A 19,384-nucleotide genomic window follows, 5' to 3' on the forward strand; every position below is an offset into this window, starting at 1 on the left:
TGCTAGGCCCAAAGGATGACGGATGGAATGCCTGTCCAGCACGGAGACTTAGGTCTTCAAGATGTTGGAGCGGTCTTTGCCTATCCGCCACATAGGTTAGCTAGACCTTAAAGATGGCAGACGGAATGCCTGTCTAGCACGGAAGCTTATGCCTTCAAGATGCTGGAGCGGTCTTTGCCTATCCGCCACGTAGGTTAGCAAGACCTTAAAGATGGCAGACGGAATGCCTGTCCAGCACGGAGGCTTATGCCTTCAAGATGCTGGAGCGGTCTTTGTCTATCCGCCACGTAGGTTGGCGAGACCGTAAAGATGGCAGACAGAATGCCCAGTCAGCACAGAGGCTTTATGCCTTCAAGATGCTGGATGGTCTCTTTTTTTTTTCCTTCTTTTGTTTTCTTCTTCTTTTTTTTGGGTATCTTCGGAGAGGATTGAGCCTATGGCTCTCTCTACATAGTACTTGTGAAGGGTCTCCGTATTCTAACTGTGTTCGAGGGGGGTCCCATCTGTATTGGCCAGGTGGTAGGAGCCTAGCCTGTTAGACTTGAGGACCAGGTATGGGCCTTCCCATTTATTGCGTAGCTTTCTTGGGGCTAGGGCACGTCGAAGCACTAGTTCGCCAGGTTTGAAGTTTCACGGTGCAACCCTTAGATTGTACCAGGTCTTAGTTTTCTTGCTGTAGTTATCGAGGTTCTGAATGGCATGGAGCCACATGCCTTCGGTAAGGTCGAGGGAGAGCACCCTTTCTATTTCAGTTTGTGGAAGTTGTGAAGGGTTGCGGGTAGGCTACGCTAGCACAAAATAAATTTTCTCTACCGCGTTCAACCAGGAAGCCATGCGAGTAGGGGATCATGAATCGTTACCACTTGACGAGCAGTGCAGCGGAAGAAGAGTTAGAGCAGACCAATCCAACATCGTGCGCGTCAAGTAGTCGATCGTCAACCTCGTCCCGAGCACGTCCCGAGCACCTTCTGAGTACTCGCGAGTACGTCCCGAGTAGATCAGCACTGCAATAGTAGCAGCGCCTCTACGGTATCCACACGTACAAGGATGGAATCGCCGTGCGCCGGTGTGCTAGCACCGCGCGCCCGGCTAGAGTTTCGAAGGGAGTTCGGGAATAGGAGGCGGCTAGGGTTTCTTAAAAAACTCAATGCGCCTTGGCCCCTGCCTATTCTTATATAGAGCACGCTAATGGGCCTTTAATCAACATTAAAGCCCATTATGACTCTAAACCCTAATGGTCCTTTAATCAATATTAAAGCCCATTAGCAGATCCAATCCGCAAACTCAATCGCCTCTAGGGCATATCACCAACAATCTCCCACTTGCACTAGAGTCAGTACAAGTTTTATATTCCATCCCTTTAAGTGTGTGACCCGTTAGGTTCATGTGTAAACGGCCGCTATCCGGAAACCCTTTTCCGAATTGCAAGTCAATAGCGGTACCTAGCAGGACATATTGACTCCCGAATGCACACAAAGATCATATCGGCTGAACCTTGATATACTCATGCACCAATCCCTTTACCACACGATACCAGTCAAGCTCAAGGCGAGATTCGTGCCACCCTTGTGATAGCTCGACCATTCACTCGATCAAATAGTGGATTCACCATGATTAACTCTTTAATCACATTGGCATGGCCATGCACTTTCCAATCCAACTACCTCGAGGGGCCCAGAGATATCTCTCCCGTTATTTAGGAGGGGTAAATTCCATCTTGATCACTCACATCCCACGACATGTTTCATAACATACCCGAAAGCAACCTTTATAACTACCCAGTTACGGAATAGCGTTTGGAAGCCCCTAAGTGTGTTACTACACATTCTGGAATCAATGATGATCTCAGGTCAAAGGATTCTGTAGGTACACCATTTGAGATAACAACTGATGGCACATTAAAAATAACAATCCCAGCAGTATCTCAGGGTGGGTCTATCCAACATCATGTTCTCTAACATGTGTCCACATTACTGATTGATATCTCCATATCTATGATCCGTGAAACATGATCATCATTCAGTCAAATGTGCTAATCTATAAATCATTATTGTCCCACACAATGATATGAGATTAGGGACTATTTAGAATAACATCATAAAAACAAAGAGTTTCACAAACAAGTCACATACTTGCTGATCAATGTAAATGATAATTATTCATGGAACCAGATAACAATTATCCAAAAGTACATTAGCATAGACAGAACACATTCTCTCACATGCACTAGAGTCTATCCCGCAAGTATCTAATACCCATAGAGCTCAAGTGTGCCTCATGCTTGGGCTGTGGGAGAGGCTTCGTCAACGGATCAGCAATATTCGAATCCGTGTGCACCTTACATATCTTTACATCACCTCTATCAATAATCTCTCGAATGAGGTGATAGCGCCGAAGTATGTGCTTGGACTTCTGGTGCGACCTAGGCTCCTTGGCTTGTGCAATGGCACCACTATTGTCACAATAGAGGTCCATTGGACTGGACGCACTAGGGACCACACCCAACTCAGAAACAAATTTTCTGATCCAAACAGCCTCTTTTGCAGCTTCCGAAGCTGCGATATACTCGGCCTCCGTTGTGGAATCAGCAACCGTTTCTTGCTTGGAACTCTTCCAACTCACCGCACCTCCATTAAGGCAAAACACAAAACCAGACTGCGATCTCGAGTCGTCCTTGTCGGTTTGGAAGCTAGCATCGGTGTAACCATTTACAACGAGCTCCTCCTCACCTCCATAGACTAGGAACATATCCTTAGTTCTTCTCATGTACTTGAGGATACTCTTTACTATAGCCCAGTGACATTCACCTGGGTTCGATTGATATCTGCTCGTAACACTTAGAGCATAGGAGACATCTGGGCGTGTACAAAACATAGCATACATGATGGACCCGATAGCAGAAGCATACGGGATCGCACTCATCCTCTCGAGCTCATCAGATGTCTTAGGACATTGATTCTTGCTGAGAGTGATGCCATGTGACATTGGCAAGAAACCTTTCTTGGAATCTTGCTTATTGAACCGATTCAATACCTTGTCAATGTACATGCTCTGGCTTAATCCGATTAGTCTTTTTGACCTATCTCTATAGATCTTTATGCCCAATATGTATGCTGCCTCTCCTAAATCTTTCATTGAAAAACTCTTTTGCAATGAAGATTTGACAGCATCGAGCATTGGAATATTATTTCCGATCAATAATATGTCATCCACATATAAGACCAGAAACACAAGTGCGCTCCCACTAGTCCTTTTGTAAACACAAGGCTCTTCTTCATTCTTGATGAAACCAAACCCTTTGATCACTTCATCAAAACGAAGATTCCAACTCCGAGAAGCTTGCTTTAGTCCATAGATGGACTTTTGCAGCTTGCAAATCTTCCCAGCATTTTTCGGATTGACAAAACCTTCAGGCTGTGTCATGTACACATCCTCACTTAGGTTTCCATTAAGGAAAGCCGTTTTGACATCCATTTGCCATATCTCATAGTCGAAATATGCAGCAATTGCTAGGAGAATCCGAATAGACTTTAGCATTGCGACGGGCGAAAACGTTTCATCATAATCAACACCTTGAATTTGCCTGAAACCTTTCGCCACCAATCGTGCCTTATAGATGTGAACATTTCCATCAACGTCTATCTTTTTCTTAAAAACCCATTTACACTCGATAGTTTTCACACCATCAGGTGGATCGACCAAGTTCCAAACTTGGTTTTCTCTCATGGATTCTAACTCGGATCTCATGGCTCCAAGCCATTTTTCGGAGTCTGGTCCCACCATTGCTTCCGAGTAAGTCTTAGGTTCATCATTGTCCAACAATAATATGTCGCGCTGCCCCGTGGTTAGGAACATAAATCGCTCGGGTGCACGACTGAACCTTTCCGACCGACGTGGGGCTGGTGTCTCGACAACAGGTTCTGCAACATCTTGCATACCGAGTTGTGGTTCAATAGGAGTTGAAACACTTTCAAGTGGTTCCCGAATTTCTTCGAGTTGCACCGTGCTCCCACTAACTCTCTTCGCGAGAAACTCTTTCTCAAGAAAGACACCATTCCGGGCGACAAACACTTTGCCTTCTTCCCGGTTATAGAAATAATATCCTTTGGTTTCCCTAGGATACCCCACAAAGAAGCATTTATCAGATTTGGGAGTGAGCTTATCAGACGACAAACGTTTTACATAAGCCTCACAACCCCATATCTTAAGGAAAGACAATCCGGGACGCTTCCCAGTCCATATCTCATATGGTGTCCTCTCTACAGCCTTAGATGGAACCCTGTTTAACGTGAAAGCAGCAGTTTCTAGAGCGTATCCCCAGAAGGACAATGGAAGATCAGATTGGCTCATCATCGACCGGACCATGTCTAACAGAGTTCGGTTCCTCCGCTCGGACACCCCATTCCATTGTGGCGTACCCGGTGGAGTCAATTGTGGAACGATTCCACATTGCCTTAGATGATCACCAAATTCATGGCTCAAATATTCACCTCCACGATCTGATCGCAGAAATTTAATTGTCTTGCCAATATGATTTTGTACTTCATTCTGGAACTCCTTGAACTTTTCAAAGGATTCAGACTTGTGCCTCATTAGGTAGATGTAACCATATCTACTAAAGTCATCGGTGAAAGTAATGAAATACTAAAAACCACCTCTAGCTGTAGAACTCATCGGTCCACATACATCTGTATGTACTAGGGCCAATAATTCATTTGTCCTCTCACTTCGACCAGTGAAAGGCGTCTTAGTCATCTTGCCAAGTAAACAAGACTCGCATGTATCAAATGATTCGAAATCAAATGAATGTAGAAGACCATCTTTATGGAGCTTCTGCATACGCTTCTCATTTATATGACCTAATCGACAATGCCAAACAAAAGTGGGATTCAAATCATTAAGCCGAGGCTTCTTTGTATCAATGTTATAGATAGTTATATCCTCAAGATCCAATATATATAATCCATTTACTAATGGACAATTACCATAGAGCATACCATTGAAAAATATCGAACAACACTTGTTCTTTATTATGAATTCATAACCGTCTTCTTCCAAACATGAAGAAGAGATAATGTTTTTGCCCAAGGCAGGAATATAATAACAATTATTTAATTCCAAAACTAATCCTGAGGGTAGCGATAAGGAGTAAACACCAACGGCCAACGCAGCAACTTTTGCACCATTGCCGACGCGAGCATCCAGTTCGCCTCTTGCACACTTCCTAGTCCTTTTCAGTCCCTGCAACGATTTGCAAGTATGAATCATTGATCCGGTATCAAATACCCATGAATCATCAGGACGAGTAGCAAGATTAATTTCAATAACATTTATACCTGAAGAGGAAGTCTTACTTCCCTTCTTCTTTTTGAGTTCTTCCAAGTACAATTTGCAGTTCCTCCGCCAATGACCAGTCTTATGGCAGTGGTGGCAAGTGTCAGAAGCGGCAGGGCTAGCCTTGGGCTTTCCAACAGGTTTAGGCTTAGAACTCGAGATCTCATCCGAAGTTTTAGCCTTGTCCTTGCGCTTTCTCTTCTTGCTATCCTTTTGAACCATCATCACATGACTAGAGCTCTTCTTAATGCTTTCCTCAGCAGTTTTTAGCATCCCATGCAATTCAGCCATGCTTTTCTCCATGCTGTTCATATGAAAGTTCAAAATGAATGGCTCGAAGCTCGCAGGGAGCGACTGGAGAATTACATCCGTAGCCAACTCAAGGCTAAGGAGAAAACCAAGTTTTTCCAGGCTTTCAATGTAACCAATCATTTTGATCACATGAGGACTGACTGGACTGCCTTCTGTTAACCTGCACGCAAACAAGGACTTTGAGGTGTTGTACCTCTCGGCCCGAGCTTGGTTCTCAAACATGCCTCGGAGTCCCACAATCATATCATGGGCATCCCTGTTCTCATATTGCTTCTGAAGCTCAGAGGACATACAGGCAAGCATGAGGCAGCTAACATCCAGTGAATCGTTGGTGTGCTTCTCATAAGCCCTCCGATCCGCGGCAGGAGCATTATCAGCTGGTTCATCAGGATAGGGGACCTCTAGAACATATTCCTTTTTCTCTTGTTTGAGAACAATTCTCAGATTTCTATACCAATCAATAAAGTTTGTTCCAGAAAGCTTCTCTTTTTCAAGAATCGATCGCAAATTAAAACTGGAAGTGTTACTAGCGGCCGGTGCCATGATCTACAACAGAAAATGCAGGTTCAGCACTATGCCTATGTGAATCTTCTATTAAACAATTTAACAAAAGATACTCCACTATATGTGTTTTCCCTCTAACAACATATAGAGGATCAAGATCCATATTCAACTAAGTTCTAGTGAGCTTTGGCATCACTGCTAGAAACTTAGTGACATAGGTAAGCAACGCCTTGCTAATCACATCCATATGTGACTCTTGTTTGTTAGGTGGCATCGAATGCCCCGGCGCCCAACACCATGCCCCAAAGCCCAAAACCGTTTTGATAGCTTTATCAAGTAAACCAATACTATGCGTGTGGATGTCCGACATCCACTCTAACTGGTTAAATAAATGATGGCACCCTGCTTTGGCAGACCTACCACACAATGATCAAAACCTTTGTAGGTGCAGCTATTGGAAGGGCATCAATTACTCTTGATTTTTCTGAGGGAAACTAATCTATCATGAAAATCATATCCACCACATATAAAACATGAAAGAATAGTATGACAGGAACATAAAAACATCACAGGCAATCATATTAACTGTGACATAGTATGGCCCCTTCACATGGTGATCTCCATCGCCACGGTTCCTGTCCTCCGGGTCATCATGCTTCAAATCTCCATGATCTTGTACTAGTCTATTACACCTAATAGCACTAGATAAATTACATGAGAAGAAGCATCACAAGTCGACACGCAGGCCGTTATACAATAACATGACAGCCTTGGGCTGCAATTAACCATGACTCGCAGGCCATGAAAAATTACACACATGCATCACATATCACAAGGCCATACCAGTCACAACATTCTCTGCAAAAACGAGTTAAGCGTAGAATCGAATTCTAATGTCGTGATGGGATCATGTTATTACAACAATCTATGCGTGTACGCAACGGCGGTCCCGCTGGCCGGTCAGCGGGCGGGGGGTCGAGGGGGGAGCCGCCCCCCGCGGGTTTCAGGAAATACATAGATCGCATCTATGAAATCGCTATGAAAATCTCATCGGATCGATCGTATCGAGCCAATTCCGAGTCATTCATAATGCCTCAATTTCCATTAGATCAATCCCATTGATCATCACGTGAGGTTTTTCCAGAAACGATGACAGCACACACGACCTCGATCTGCTGTTCTCCCGACCATGTCGCGATGCACGCAGTTAGCCCCGATGGTGATTCCAGCCGGTAGGGGCAAGTCGCACGCAAAAACAGGTGGGAGATCGAGCTAATCTTTTTGGCTATGTGGTTTCATCGACTAGCATCTCATCTGATCTCTAATTCACCAACCGTGCATTGATCAATCCATCATATGAACTGAAAAAAAACAATAGATCTAATCTATTTCTATCACATATCTTCTATATGTGACTGATCCAGATCAAAAACTACGCAGGATGGCTCTGATACCACTGAAGGGTTGCGGGTAGGCTACGCTAGCACAAAATAAATTTTCTCTACCGCGTTCAACCAGGAAGCCATGCGAGTAGGGGATCATGAATCGTTACCACTTGACGAGCAGTGCAGCAGAAGAAGAGTTGGAGCAGACCAATCCAACGTCGTGCGCGTCAAGTAGTCGATCGTCAACCTCGTCCCGAGCACGTCCCGAGCACCTTCCGAGTACTCGCGAGTACGTCCCGAGTAGATCAGCACTGCAATAGTAGCAGCGCCTCTACGGTATCCACACGTACAAGGATGGAATCGCCGTGCGCCGGTGTGCTAGCACCGCGCGCCCGGCTAGAGTTTCGAAGGGAGTTCGGGAATAGGAGGCGGCTAGGGTTTCTTAAAAAACTCAATGCGCCTTGGCCCCTGCCTATTCTTATATAGAGCATGCTAATGGGCCTTTAATCAACATTAAAGCCCATTATGACTCTAAACCCTAATGGTCCTTTAATCAATATTAAAGCCCATTAGCAGATCCAATCCGCAAACTCAATCGCCTCTAGGGCATATCACCAACAAGTTGTACCCTGAGTGAGCAGCCCTTGACCTCGGTAGGGGTCATGGCCTCGTCTCCGTACAGGAGGCGGAAGGGTATGAACCTGGTGGCCCACGTGACAGTGGTGCGGAGGGACCACAAAACCCTGGGAAGTTCCTCGACCCATAGGCCTCGAGCTAAGCCGACAAGGTGGCAATTTAGATCGGAGAGGATGTTGCCGTTGGCCCTTTTGACGGCCCCATTAGACTGAGGGTGTCAAACTACTGCGAAGCATAATTCAATGCTAAGGTCGTCGTAGAATTGTCTGAAAGGTCCGGAGTCGAATTGTGTGCCGTTGTCCACCGTGAGCTGTTGTGGGACACCGAAATGGCAGATTATGTTCTTCCAGAAGAATTTCTGGACATTTTTTGATGTGATTGCAGTGAGGGGTTCGGCCTCGACCCATTTGGAGAAGTACTCCAATGTTACCACTGCGTACTGAAGGTTGCCTTTGGCACGGGGAAATGGATCGATGAGGTCCATACCCCAACGAGCCAAGGGCCAGACGGGGGCAATTGGTTGTAAGGGAGTTGGAGGTCGGTGGCTTCGGTGTCCCATCCATTGGCATCCTTGGCAGGTGCGGACTTGGTCTTCTGCATCGGACATGATCGTAGGCTAATGGAGCCCCTAGCGAAGTGCCTTACCGGCTAGGGCACGAGGCGCCAAATAATTGCTGCAAAGGCCTTCGTGTATTTCTCGGAGGAGGTCGGCTCCTTCTTGTTTAGTAATGCAACATAGGAGGGGAGCGCAGATACCTGTCTTGTATAGGGCGCCATTTATGAGACAGTAGCCCCTGGCACGATGCTAGATGTGGCGGAGTGCAATCGGGTCGTCCGGTTCTTTTGTTCCTCTCAGGAAGGATAGGAGGGGGGCCCTCCAGTCTGCGACTTCGATGGGGAGGATGGCGGCGGCCGTCTCGTCAAGAGCCCTGGCGGTCGGCTGGTGTAGGGTCTCGAGGAAGGTGCCTATCAGTGGGTCTTTACCCGTGGCTGCGGCCTTTGCTAGGGCGTTTGCCTAACTATTGTCCGCCCGTGGTATGCTTCGTATTGATATGCTGCGGAAATGTGCCTCAGCCTTGTGAATGGCCTCGAGGTATGTTGTCATGTCCGGATGCCGAACATGGAATTTCTTGTTGACATGACCAGCGATAATCTGAGAGTCGGTATGGGCTCTGGCTGCCCCCAAGGCTCGGGCCTTTCAGAGGCCTAAGAGGATGACCTCGTATTTGGCTATATTGTTGGTCGTCTCGAATCCAGGCGAGCAGCGTATTGAACCAACTGGCCTGTGGGAGAGATGAGGACTGCGCCAGCTCCACCGCCCATGGAGCAGTATGCTCTATCAGTGTAGATGGTTCAGATGTCTTAGGTGGGTGTAGTGGTGGGTTCGATGGGTGCCGAGGTCCATTCGGCAATGAAGTCTGCCAAGATTTGGGATTTGGAAAGGTGTGCCTTTAGGGCCTCGAATGCCGCCTGGCAGTCCGGCGTCCAGTTAAATGGCTTAGAGCCCCTCACTATTTTGAAGAAAGGGAGGCTGTGCTCAGCAGATTTTGCAAGGAAGCGACTGAGGGCTGCGAGGCGGCCGGCCAGGTGTTGTACTTCTTTCGGATTGGCGGGAGGCGACATTTCTACGATGGCATGAATCTTGCCCGGATTGGCCTCGATGCCTCTTTGAGAGACGAGATATCCTTGCATCTTTCCACCCATAGTGCCAAATACACATTTTTCTTGGTTTAGCCGCACGCCAGCGGCCCGGAGGTTGTTGAATGTTTCTTGCAGGTCGGCAACATGGTTGGCTTTTTACCACGATATCGTCCACGTAGGCCTCGACGTTGCGGCCCAACTGCTGTTGCAGCACCTTGTGTACTAGGTGAGAGAAGGTGGCCCCAGCATTTTGAAGACCGAAGGGCATCCGGACGTAGTAGTACACTTCAAAGGGGGTAATGAAGCTGGTCTTGCTCTCATCCTCCATTACCATCCACACTTGGTGGTACCTAGAGTAGGCGTCAAGGAAGCTCAGCATTTCGCAGCTAGCGGTGGAATCCACTAGCTGGTCGATGCAAGGAAGGGGGTACGAATCCTGGGGGCATACTTTGTTTGATGACGTGAAATCGATGCACATATGCCATTTTCCGCTGTGTTTCTTGACCACGACGGTGTTGGAGAGCTAATCGGAGTGGATGACTTCTCGGATAACACTGGCTTTCAGTAGCTTTTGGACTTCTTCCTTTGCGGCTTCTGCCTGCGCCGGAGAGAGCTTGCGAAGCCCCTAGCGTATGGGCCTTGCCTTTGGGTCAACCTGAAGTGAGTGCTCAATGATGCTGTGGTCGACTCCTGGGAGGTCCTCCGGGGACCATGTGAAGGTGTCGAGATTACCCCGCAAGACGGGCAGAAGTTGGGCTTCTTGCCCGGAGGTGAGGTCCACCCCTATTCGGAAGGTCCGGTCAGGTTGGTCTTGGTGTATGGGGACTAGCTTTATGTCCCCCTCTGGTTGTGGCCTCGGAGGGTAGCAATGCCCGGGATTCCCCGACGGAGGTTCCTTTGAGTCCTCCTATGTCATAGCGTGGATATGGCGACTAGGGAGCGAAGCAGGGTGCCCATACTCGATGCGCCTAGCCAGGTCTTGGTCGCCATGGACGGTTATTAGCCCCTGGGGTCCAGGCATCTTGAGGCAGAGGTAATTGTGATGGGGTACAACTCCAAATCCGTTCAGAGTTCCCCGTCCCAAGATGGCATTGTAAGCGTTTGGTACATCCACGATGTCGAAGGTGATGACCTCAGATCATGATGCAGAGCCTTCGCCGAAGATGATCGGGAGTTCTATCTGTCCTAGGGCATTGAGGGGGGCCCCATTGAATCCCTGGAGGGGTCTGCTGCTTGGTGAGAGCCGGCTTCGTGGAATTTGGAGCTGGTCGAAGGCATGACGAAAGAGGTCTGCCGAGTTGCCTCCGTCGACTAGTATTCTTCGGACCTCGAATTCAGCGATGTTGGCTGAGATGACCAGGGCATCGGAGTGGGGAAATTTTACCCCCTCGGAGTCGTCGACAGTGAACGTCACGGGGGCATCGGCCTAGTCGGAGGCCTGTTGATGGATGCTAGTGGCTCCGATGTGGTGTACCCCGCATCTGTAGTCTCACCGCTGTCGTTTCAAAGTGCAACTAGAGCTTACTCCACTGGTAATGGCGAGGACGATCTGTTTGCCTCACGCCCCTTCGTCACTGTACTGCTCTAGGGATGATTGGGGTGTGAAGGTAGGGCCAGCTACAAAGGATTCTGCAAGGCCAGATGGTTGACCCATCGGTAGGCTGATGGCCTGCGATCTTCAGACCGCCCCTTAGGGGCCCCATAAGTTTAGGCGAAGGCCGCCTACCTCCCGAGGTACTCCTCTCGGAAGGTGGTGAGGGTTCGACAGTTGTCGATATTATGTCCTCGTCCTGCGTCGTGTAGAGTGCACCAGGATTCTTCCTTGAAACGCTGGTTTGGAGCGTGGCTTCACTCTGGGAGGCCTCTGGAGCATCCCGACCGCATCCCCTAGGGTGGCTTTGGTTCGGAGACCCACAGCTTGGGCTGATATTGCAGTGCCCAGTCACACAAGAATGTATCAATATGGATCAAATCAACATATTTCAAGATTGATGTTTGATTTACTTTGCCTTTGCCTCCCTAGCCCTACCTCGCTCTCACTCTCGCACCACTGGCGTAGCCACCACCGTCGCGTGGCCTGAGCCCCACTGCCTAGGCTTAGCTCGTGCTCGCGACCATGCGCACACACAGTTGCTCTACCTCGCACCCACACCGGAGCCAGCGCCACCACTACCATCTGGGCTTGCCTCGCACCCACGACGCAGTGGCTCATGCCTGCATCGGTGTAGGTGCTGCCATTATCGCTTAGGCCTAGCTCACACCCACGAGGGAGTCGCTTGCGCTAGCCCCGACACCCGTGCAACCACTGTCACCATCGTCGCCCACGCCCAAATCTATCTCAAGCAAGACAGTCATCCTCATGCCCTCTTGGTTCAGCGAGACAGTGACTTAGCTATCTCAGCATCGTGGGGATTGGGGAATAGCCAAATGGGATGTGGGCCATGGGCCATGGGGGTGTGGGCATGTTTGCACGATGCGGGTGGTAGTGGGCTACGGCTGGGCCTAGCTCATGCAAGGCAATGGGCTGTCCCTCTATTAGGGAAATAACATAATGAATACTACATATTAAAAAAAATTATACAAAAATTTAGAGTACATATGTACACCCTTGTTCTTTCGTGGGCTCGTATATATAAGTGTGGAGAAGTCCCACTACTTGAGGGACAAGTCTAGTAGAAGTAGATATCCTGAAGGACTAGAAGGAGTCCCTCCCAGTATCTCTTATCCCGGCCTTCTGGCTCCAGGTAGTGGCCAGGCAGGACTATTTCGGGAGTCCTGTTTTACATCACTTCCTGCCCCATGGGTAACTAGGGTTACATCCGGCCGTTGCTGCTAGTCGGTGGCTTCAGTGGCCGCACTGTCATTTCCCCACGTTGGTGAACTTCCCTGAGCTCCTACAGTGCGTTGCTGCTCCTGAGCTCTCCACTCCGCTGTCGAGCACCCGCCGAGCTCCCTCACGCAGGTAGCCAAGCACCTACTGAGCTCCCACACGCAGTCCACTGAGCTCCCTCATGCTGGCCACACTCCACGTTGATCAATCTGCAGCAGGCTGAGGCACACTAGGCGCCCCTCCCCCCAATCTGTTTTGTTTTCCTTCATAGATGAACTTTTTATTAATTTATTTTTAGAAAAAAGATAATGTTTCGGCCTTTTGCATTCAGAGATGCATACAACCCTTGTTGCATTATTACATCATTATAGCCTATTATTGATAGGGAAACAAAATGAGATAGTTAATTTTGAAGTGGTTACATGATATTATCCAACACATAACCTACGACTAAACCGTCAGCCATTCTTGACAAAAGGTTCCATAGCCGCTATCTCTAAATTCTGATAAGCCATTCTGATCTCTTCCTGTTGATCCTCCTTTTGTAACAATCTCTAAAATTTGAACCAATGTGTTCCCTGAAGAGTGTCTGCAAAAAAGATGTTGTTGTTATTTTATTGAAAATTATATCATTGCGACATAGCCAAATTATCCAAAATAGAGGGGCTACCCCTACCAAGATATGTTTCTTTTTTGTTAGCATCCATGTTACATAGATCTGCATCCATGGTTCATGTTCCTTGGCATGGTAATGCCTAAGACAATCTGAATAATTCACAAAATTGACTTAGCAAAGTGACACTTAGAAAATTTATGTTAGATGTTCTTATTGTGGCTGCAAAAACAGCATTTGAGATTTCCTTTCCAGTTTCTTTTTATTAACTGTACAAGGCAACAGTAGATCAACATGCCCTCATCTTAGTAATTTCTATACTCTTTTTCTTCACGAACCAACCATGAGTCCCTGAACACAACATGCTTGCTTGTGGAAGATTTGTTTGAAAATTCTAACATGTTGACCGATCCAATAGAAATGGCATGCATATGCATATCATATTTTCTTCTGTACATGTTCTAAACTGGTGTTGCTCTAAAATCCCTCTTTTTCACACCGATTTCAGCATTGGATCACTGAAATTTGGCTTAGAGTGCTTGCCTGATGAAGCAAGGACGCCCTGTTTGAACTAAATATATTGTACTCTAGATGATTTTGATTTCAGTCAATGGGTCAGTCAAAAAAGAATTTGAGTGTAGCTGTAATTCTTGTTTCTGAATCTACAAGATTGAAATACAGCTGTTGCATGTGCATGCATATCTCAAATACTAATTTTCACACAAATAAATCACCATTGAACCTGAGGTTTACTTGAAACATTTTTGGGACCAATACACATTCACTCCGAAAAGACATGGGTATTATAGACAAGCCATCTAAAAACAGGGTTACTAAACGGTTGTAACTTTTGCAAAAAGAACTTGTTCGGGTCGAAAGACAAAAGCAGCTTTTGAAAAACCGTGCCCTAAACAAATATGCAAGAATCTCAAGTCATGAACTGATACTGATAGTCTATTTTAGTACCGATTTGAGCCATCAACCGGTACTAATGTACCACGAACCAATGTCGATTTCAGTCACGAACTGACACTGATAGTCTGTTTCAATACTGATTTGAGCCACCAACCAGCACTGATGTACCCGGACCCAAAATTTGCCTCAAATGAAATTTTGGCTCACTTAGTCAGTCCCTTATCTATTTCCTTACCACAAGCCTTTCTCTTCCTTATCTCTTCTGCTCCCGTCACCCCTCACTCCATCAGGTGTAGAGCTCCCTCCCTTCCTGAGCCTGCTTGCAAATTTTGGAGTTAGTCCTGTGGTTAACATTTCAAATTTAAAGTCATATTTAGGAGAATAAGGTGAGCAACCATCGATGACAATTTAATTCAAGAAGTGGAGGATGATGGGAACATCACTTCTGTAGAACACACACTACAAGTAATCCTTTGGAATCAATTGTTGTTGCACCATTGTAAGGTCCTATGACAAGAGAATGTCGATTGTTTCATGAGGTGCGCTCATTCCTCTCTGTTCATATTCATACTTATGAGAATAGGATGCTACTAAATAAATCTTGTGATGTTATACTACTTAGAAATATGGGAGAAGACATTTTAGCATATTGACGAGGCGCACATTCCAAAAGGATGACATCACATTTCCATGGCCACAACACAACGAGGACGCCGCCCTTCCATGTCTTCTATAGTAACCTAACCCGTTAGCCCGATAGAATTAGAAGGCTATAGAAAAGTGAAGCTTTAAATTATGACCTAGGAGACAAGTTAGACACCAATTTGACCATAACTCGGCATCAGAATTTGGTTCGGGTTCGACAGACAGTCGTGTAACAAAAGGATTATATCTCTCTCATGTAGAGTCCTATATTAGTGTTTAAAAACATACATAAAAGGATATGAATCATTAAAATGAGCGAATAGACCTGGCCCCACTACTAGATTCCTCGTGAACGATTTGAAATCATTAAAATGAACTGACAGTGTAACTGATAGAGATATAGCCGGATTTTAATTGCTTAGGTCACATTGCAACATCCAGACGGCTTGCATGCTCTATAAATAGAGGCCATGTGAGGCCATAATAGAGGGGTTTTGTTGAGAATAGTTTCGCCTAGGGTTAAACAACATTGTCTCAAGTTGTGCCTTGAGACCACCTAACATATTACTTTGTAGAACTCCACCATATCAATACATTGTTCTTCATCTATATTCACAATCTCATATTTCCTTAAATTATTCTTGTTTATTCTTCGGTTACTTGCAGGGATAAAGAGCCTCATGTTTAGGCTGATCGTGCCCATTGCAAGGTCAATAACCTCAAGAAATTGGTTTAGCGATTGCATAAACACTCTATCATCGTACTGAGTAAAGCCGGATCATCAAAGTCATCTCCACCAAACTAAAATGTGTTTCTCATAAAAAATATTAAGACACCAATACTCATATCAGGGACTAAAGACCTCGGGTTGTTTTTCCAAAAGAATCAAGACCGGAGTCTAGAGGGATACGCCTAAGTAGGCTATATGTCTAATCCACATAAAGCATTGTCACAGACCGGTTATATATTTCTCTATGGTGGTACAATGATTTCCTGGAAATCGGCAAAATAGACGCTAGTAGCTACCTCGACAAACCACTTGGAGATTATTACACTATATGAAGCAACCAAGGAATGCACCTACATAAGAAGTGTTACTTAGCACGCACATAATACTTGTGGAGTGAATGTCATTAATTCTCCAACTACTATCTATGAAGATAATTTAGCTTGTGTTGCACAAATATAGATGGGATATGTAATGTCAATACAACGAAGCATATTTCACCAAAACTATTCTTCACTCATGAATTGCAGAAGAAAAAAAGAAATAACAGTGACTCATATCAAGATTTGTAATAATTTAGCAGACCTTTTCACTAAGTCTTTATCACCAGTAACTTTTGAAAAGTTTATACATGGTATTGATATGAGACGACTTAGAGAAGAGCAAAGGTCGATGAGTGAACTACCTTGATAGCATAATCTCAAAGACTATAGACTATGAGTAGTTCATTATTGAAGAATGGATAAACAATCTAGAAGATTAGAAGAAGCATTGTACTCTTTTTCTGTTTATGAGTTTTTACTTGAATGTTTCTCATATAAAGTTTCTAGCAAGGCAATGTATGCTTCATAAAAATGATGTATATGTTTATCCTTTTTCTCATTGGGTTTTTGGATGAAGCATGTATGTCATGGTAATTCGCCGAAGGAGGAGTGTTGTAAAAGTAGACTCTCGAAGGAGTCCTATCGGGTCACGGCTAGGATCCGATCAACCATGAGAAGAAATAGAGAGGGGGGGGGGGACTCATTCTCCTAGTCCTTTATGATACGAGTCATACCAAACTTGTCCCTCAAGAAGGGGGCTTCTCCACCTCTCTCTGTATATATATATATATAAAAAAAGGAATTTTCCCACTATAATATACATAAAATAGAAGAAATAAATAAGAGAGCTCCATCCTACATCTTGTGTCTTTATATTCTTGATTGGATGTGTGCTTGTGCTTGATTGATCAGGAGAGACGAAGAGGATGAGGTCCAACCTCTGACAGCCTAGTTTTATAATAGGTAGGAGTACTTGGGACACGTCACTAGGAGAGGGAGCGGTTAAATGACGTGGTTGAGAGAGAAATTGAAGCTGGAAACGGGTATACAAATGATGGCAATTGACGGTAATAGACACGAACTTTAAGGGCACAATCCTATTTTCATCGTGTAGTAGCCAGAAAAGCAACCTTGGGCTTTTCTTTCACTCCTAGTGTAACTATGGTATTTAATGGCTTACCTAGCTTGAGAAATCGGTGTTTGTTTGGGTTTATAGGGATTTCGGCTTCTAAAGGTTAGAAGCTAGGCAAAAGGTCAAACAAACAAGCTATCGTAGGTTTCACGAGAAATTTTTATATAGTTCACACAAGTTTCATAACTACATATTTCAACGTGTTTCAAGCAAAAGAAAAGGAAAGGAAAGAAACCCTAGTGAAGATGTCTCTAGAGTATAAAACCTGAAACGAGGTGAGTACCATAAGCCAATTATTCGGGTTAGTAAAGACTCTTTGGTACTGGACCGTGCTCGGCTGCTGCCCTGATGTGCATTAGCAGTACATCCACAGCCGTTAGATCCAAAGAGTACGTCGGGTCAGACAATAACACATGAGCAAACCGAGCCTGTAGGGCGAACATCAACCGGACGGCACGGCACGTCTCGACCAAACACGCACGTAACAGACACCCGTTCCTCCTGCTCCTCGTCCTTGTGCCGTCACCACTCATCCCGCCGTCACCGTCGCCCCTCGACGTTTGCCGCGGGACTTGTCGTACCGTTGCCGGCATCCTTTACCGTCCCTTGAAACAAAAGCCAAGTCGATCCTCGCCTTTCGGCGGCTTTACGCTACGCCTTTTTAATCCCCCGTCCCTTCCTCCCTCCGCCTTTTCCACCCCAATCCAGCCTCTACCTGCCCTGCCCCGCTGTCCACGCGCTCCTTGGTTCGGCCATGGCGGAGGAGCAGAGGTGGCAGGAGGGCCACCGGCTGTGCGCCAACAACTGCGGCTTCTTCGGCAGCCCGGCCACGCTGGACCTCTGCTCCAAGTGCTACCGCGACAGCCAGCAGCACCAGCACCCAACCGCCATCGCCGCTGCGCCGGCGCCCCCTGCTTCAGCCTCGTCTGCCTCCCCGCCCTCCTCCTCCACGGCCGCCACAGAGGCGGGCATCTGTGGGATCGCAGCCTCGGCCTCTTCTGAGCCCTCGCCGTCGGCGGCCGCTGCCAAGGCGAGCGGCAGGTGCGCGAGGTGCCGGAAGCGCGTGGGGCTGACGGGGTTTGCGTGCCGGTGCGGGGCCACGTTCTGCGGGGTGCACCGGTACCCGGAGCTGCACGCGTGCGTGTTCGACTTCAGGGCCGCCGGCCGCGACGCCATCGCGCGCGCCAACCCCGTCGTGAAGGGCGACAAGCTCAAGGACAAGATCTGAGGAGCTTCTCCCGCGGCCGGCTCCCCCGAGAATCCCAATGTTGTGTCACTACTATTGCCTATATACTCCGTAATTGTGTAAGCTAGCTGACGGTGAAATCACCAGCCATTGAAATGGGAAAACTTGGCTTCGAATAAATAAACTCAAAGGGTCATGGATCCAACGCCTCATTTTGATCCTTCAATTTTGATCGAGTCGGCGATACGAACAGGGAAGGCGGTGCTCCTCCAATCCGCCGGCGACAAAGGAGAAGGATGCGTGTTGCCTCCCAATTGGACCAGGCCGTTCCTCTCACCTTTCTTTCAGTACTGTACTGCTCACGTTCTATCCAAGAAAGAAAAAGGAGTCTCGGGAGGGTCAACCAAACGCAGCTTTCGGATAAGCATAGCCCGATGGTGTCCGTAGGTACGTACGGCTTGACACCAACGTCTGAGCTGCCCTTCCCCGCCCATGCCGTGAGATCACCACGACCTAGAATTTTGACGTGGACTTGATTTAAACAAAACGGTTACATGCTTTGGTTAGGTATGAACCGTGCGAATGGGCCACATGAGTAGTTGATTACCAATTTTTTCATGGAAACAGTGGGGGCGGCCGTACTTGCTAGCTGAGCGCTTCAACTCCATGCTACAAAAGTACTTGTGTTCTTCGTGGAGAACTGAAGTTAACAAATACTACACGCTTTGTCTCCGAGGGGCCCTCCCTCACCAGTGCTTGGAGATGCACATCAAAATTTCAACTTTAATTTATGAACAGCCGTAGCTCAAGGACTCCAACAAATACTTTCGTTGTGGCGGGAGAAATGGTTTGTTGCTCATTCCGGGAAAAAAAGGCTTCTAGAAATTTGAATTGAGATGGGCCTGCAACATCCCAGGGCTGGGAATAATTTGGAATATTGGCAGCCCAAGCGCCCGGTTAAGTTAGGCTTAGTCTGATAGGCCCAATGCTAACGTAGAGTTTGCGCGATTTTTTTATGTTTATATTTTCTAAATCTAATATTTGCAAATATATGCGTCTATTTTGAAAAATTGTAAATTTAGGCTCCTGTTACCAGTTTGAAGTGTGACTGGTTGATTGTCTCCCTTCCAACAAGCGACAAGTGGCTGTATTTAAAGGTCACGTCAGCCCTCCTACCAAGCACAATGCTCATTTGAGTGGT

The 19,384-nt window shown here is 46.6% G+C and overlaps 1 protein-coding gene across 1 annotated transcript; it reads left to right on the forward strand.

Annotated features, from left to right (window-relative positions):
• The first annotated feature begins 17,656 nt into the window (after positions 1-17,656).
• LOC133917523 (zinc finger A20 and AN1 domain-containing stress-associated protein 5-like) lies at positions 17,657-18,403 on the forward strand. The gene has a single exon (XM_062361408.1). The coding sequence runs from the start codon at positions 17,752-17,754 to the stop codon at positions 18,223-18,225; it is 474 nt and encodes a 157-aa protein (XP_062217392.1). The 5' UTR covers positions 17,657-17,751; the 3' UTR covers positions 18,226-18,403.
• The last annotated feature ends 981 nt before the right edge of the window (positions 18,404-19,384 follow it).

The sequence above is a fragment of the Phragmites australis genome, chromosome 5, assembly GCF_958298935.1.
Source record: "Phragmites australis chromosome 5, lpPhrAust1.1, whole genome shotgun sequence".
Taxonomy (NCBI): domain Eukaryota; kingdom Viridiplantae; phylum Streptophyta; class Magnoliopsida; order Poales; family Poaceae; genus Phragmites; species Phragmites australis.

Bases quoted from the DNA above. Each gene is read 5' to 3' on its own strand.
- LOC133917523 (XM_062361408.1), top strand. From the start codon at position 17,752: ATGGCGGAGGAGCAGAGGTGGCAGGAGGGCCACCGGCTGTGCGCCAAC.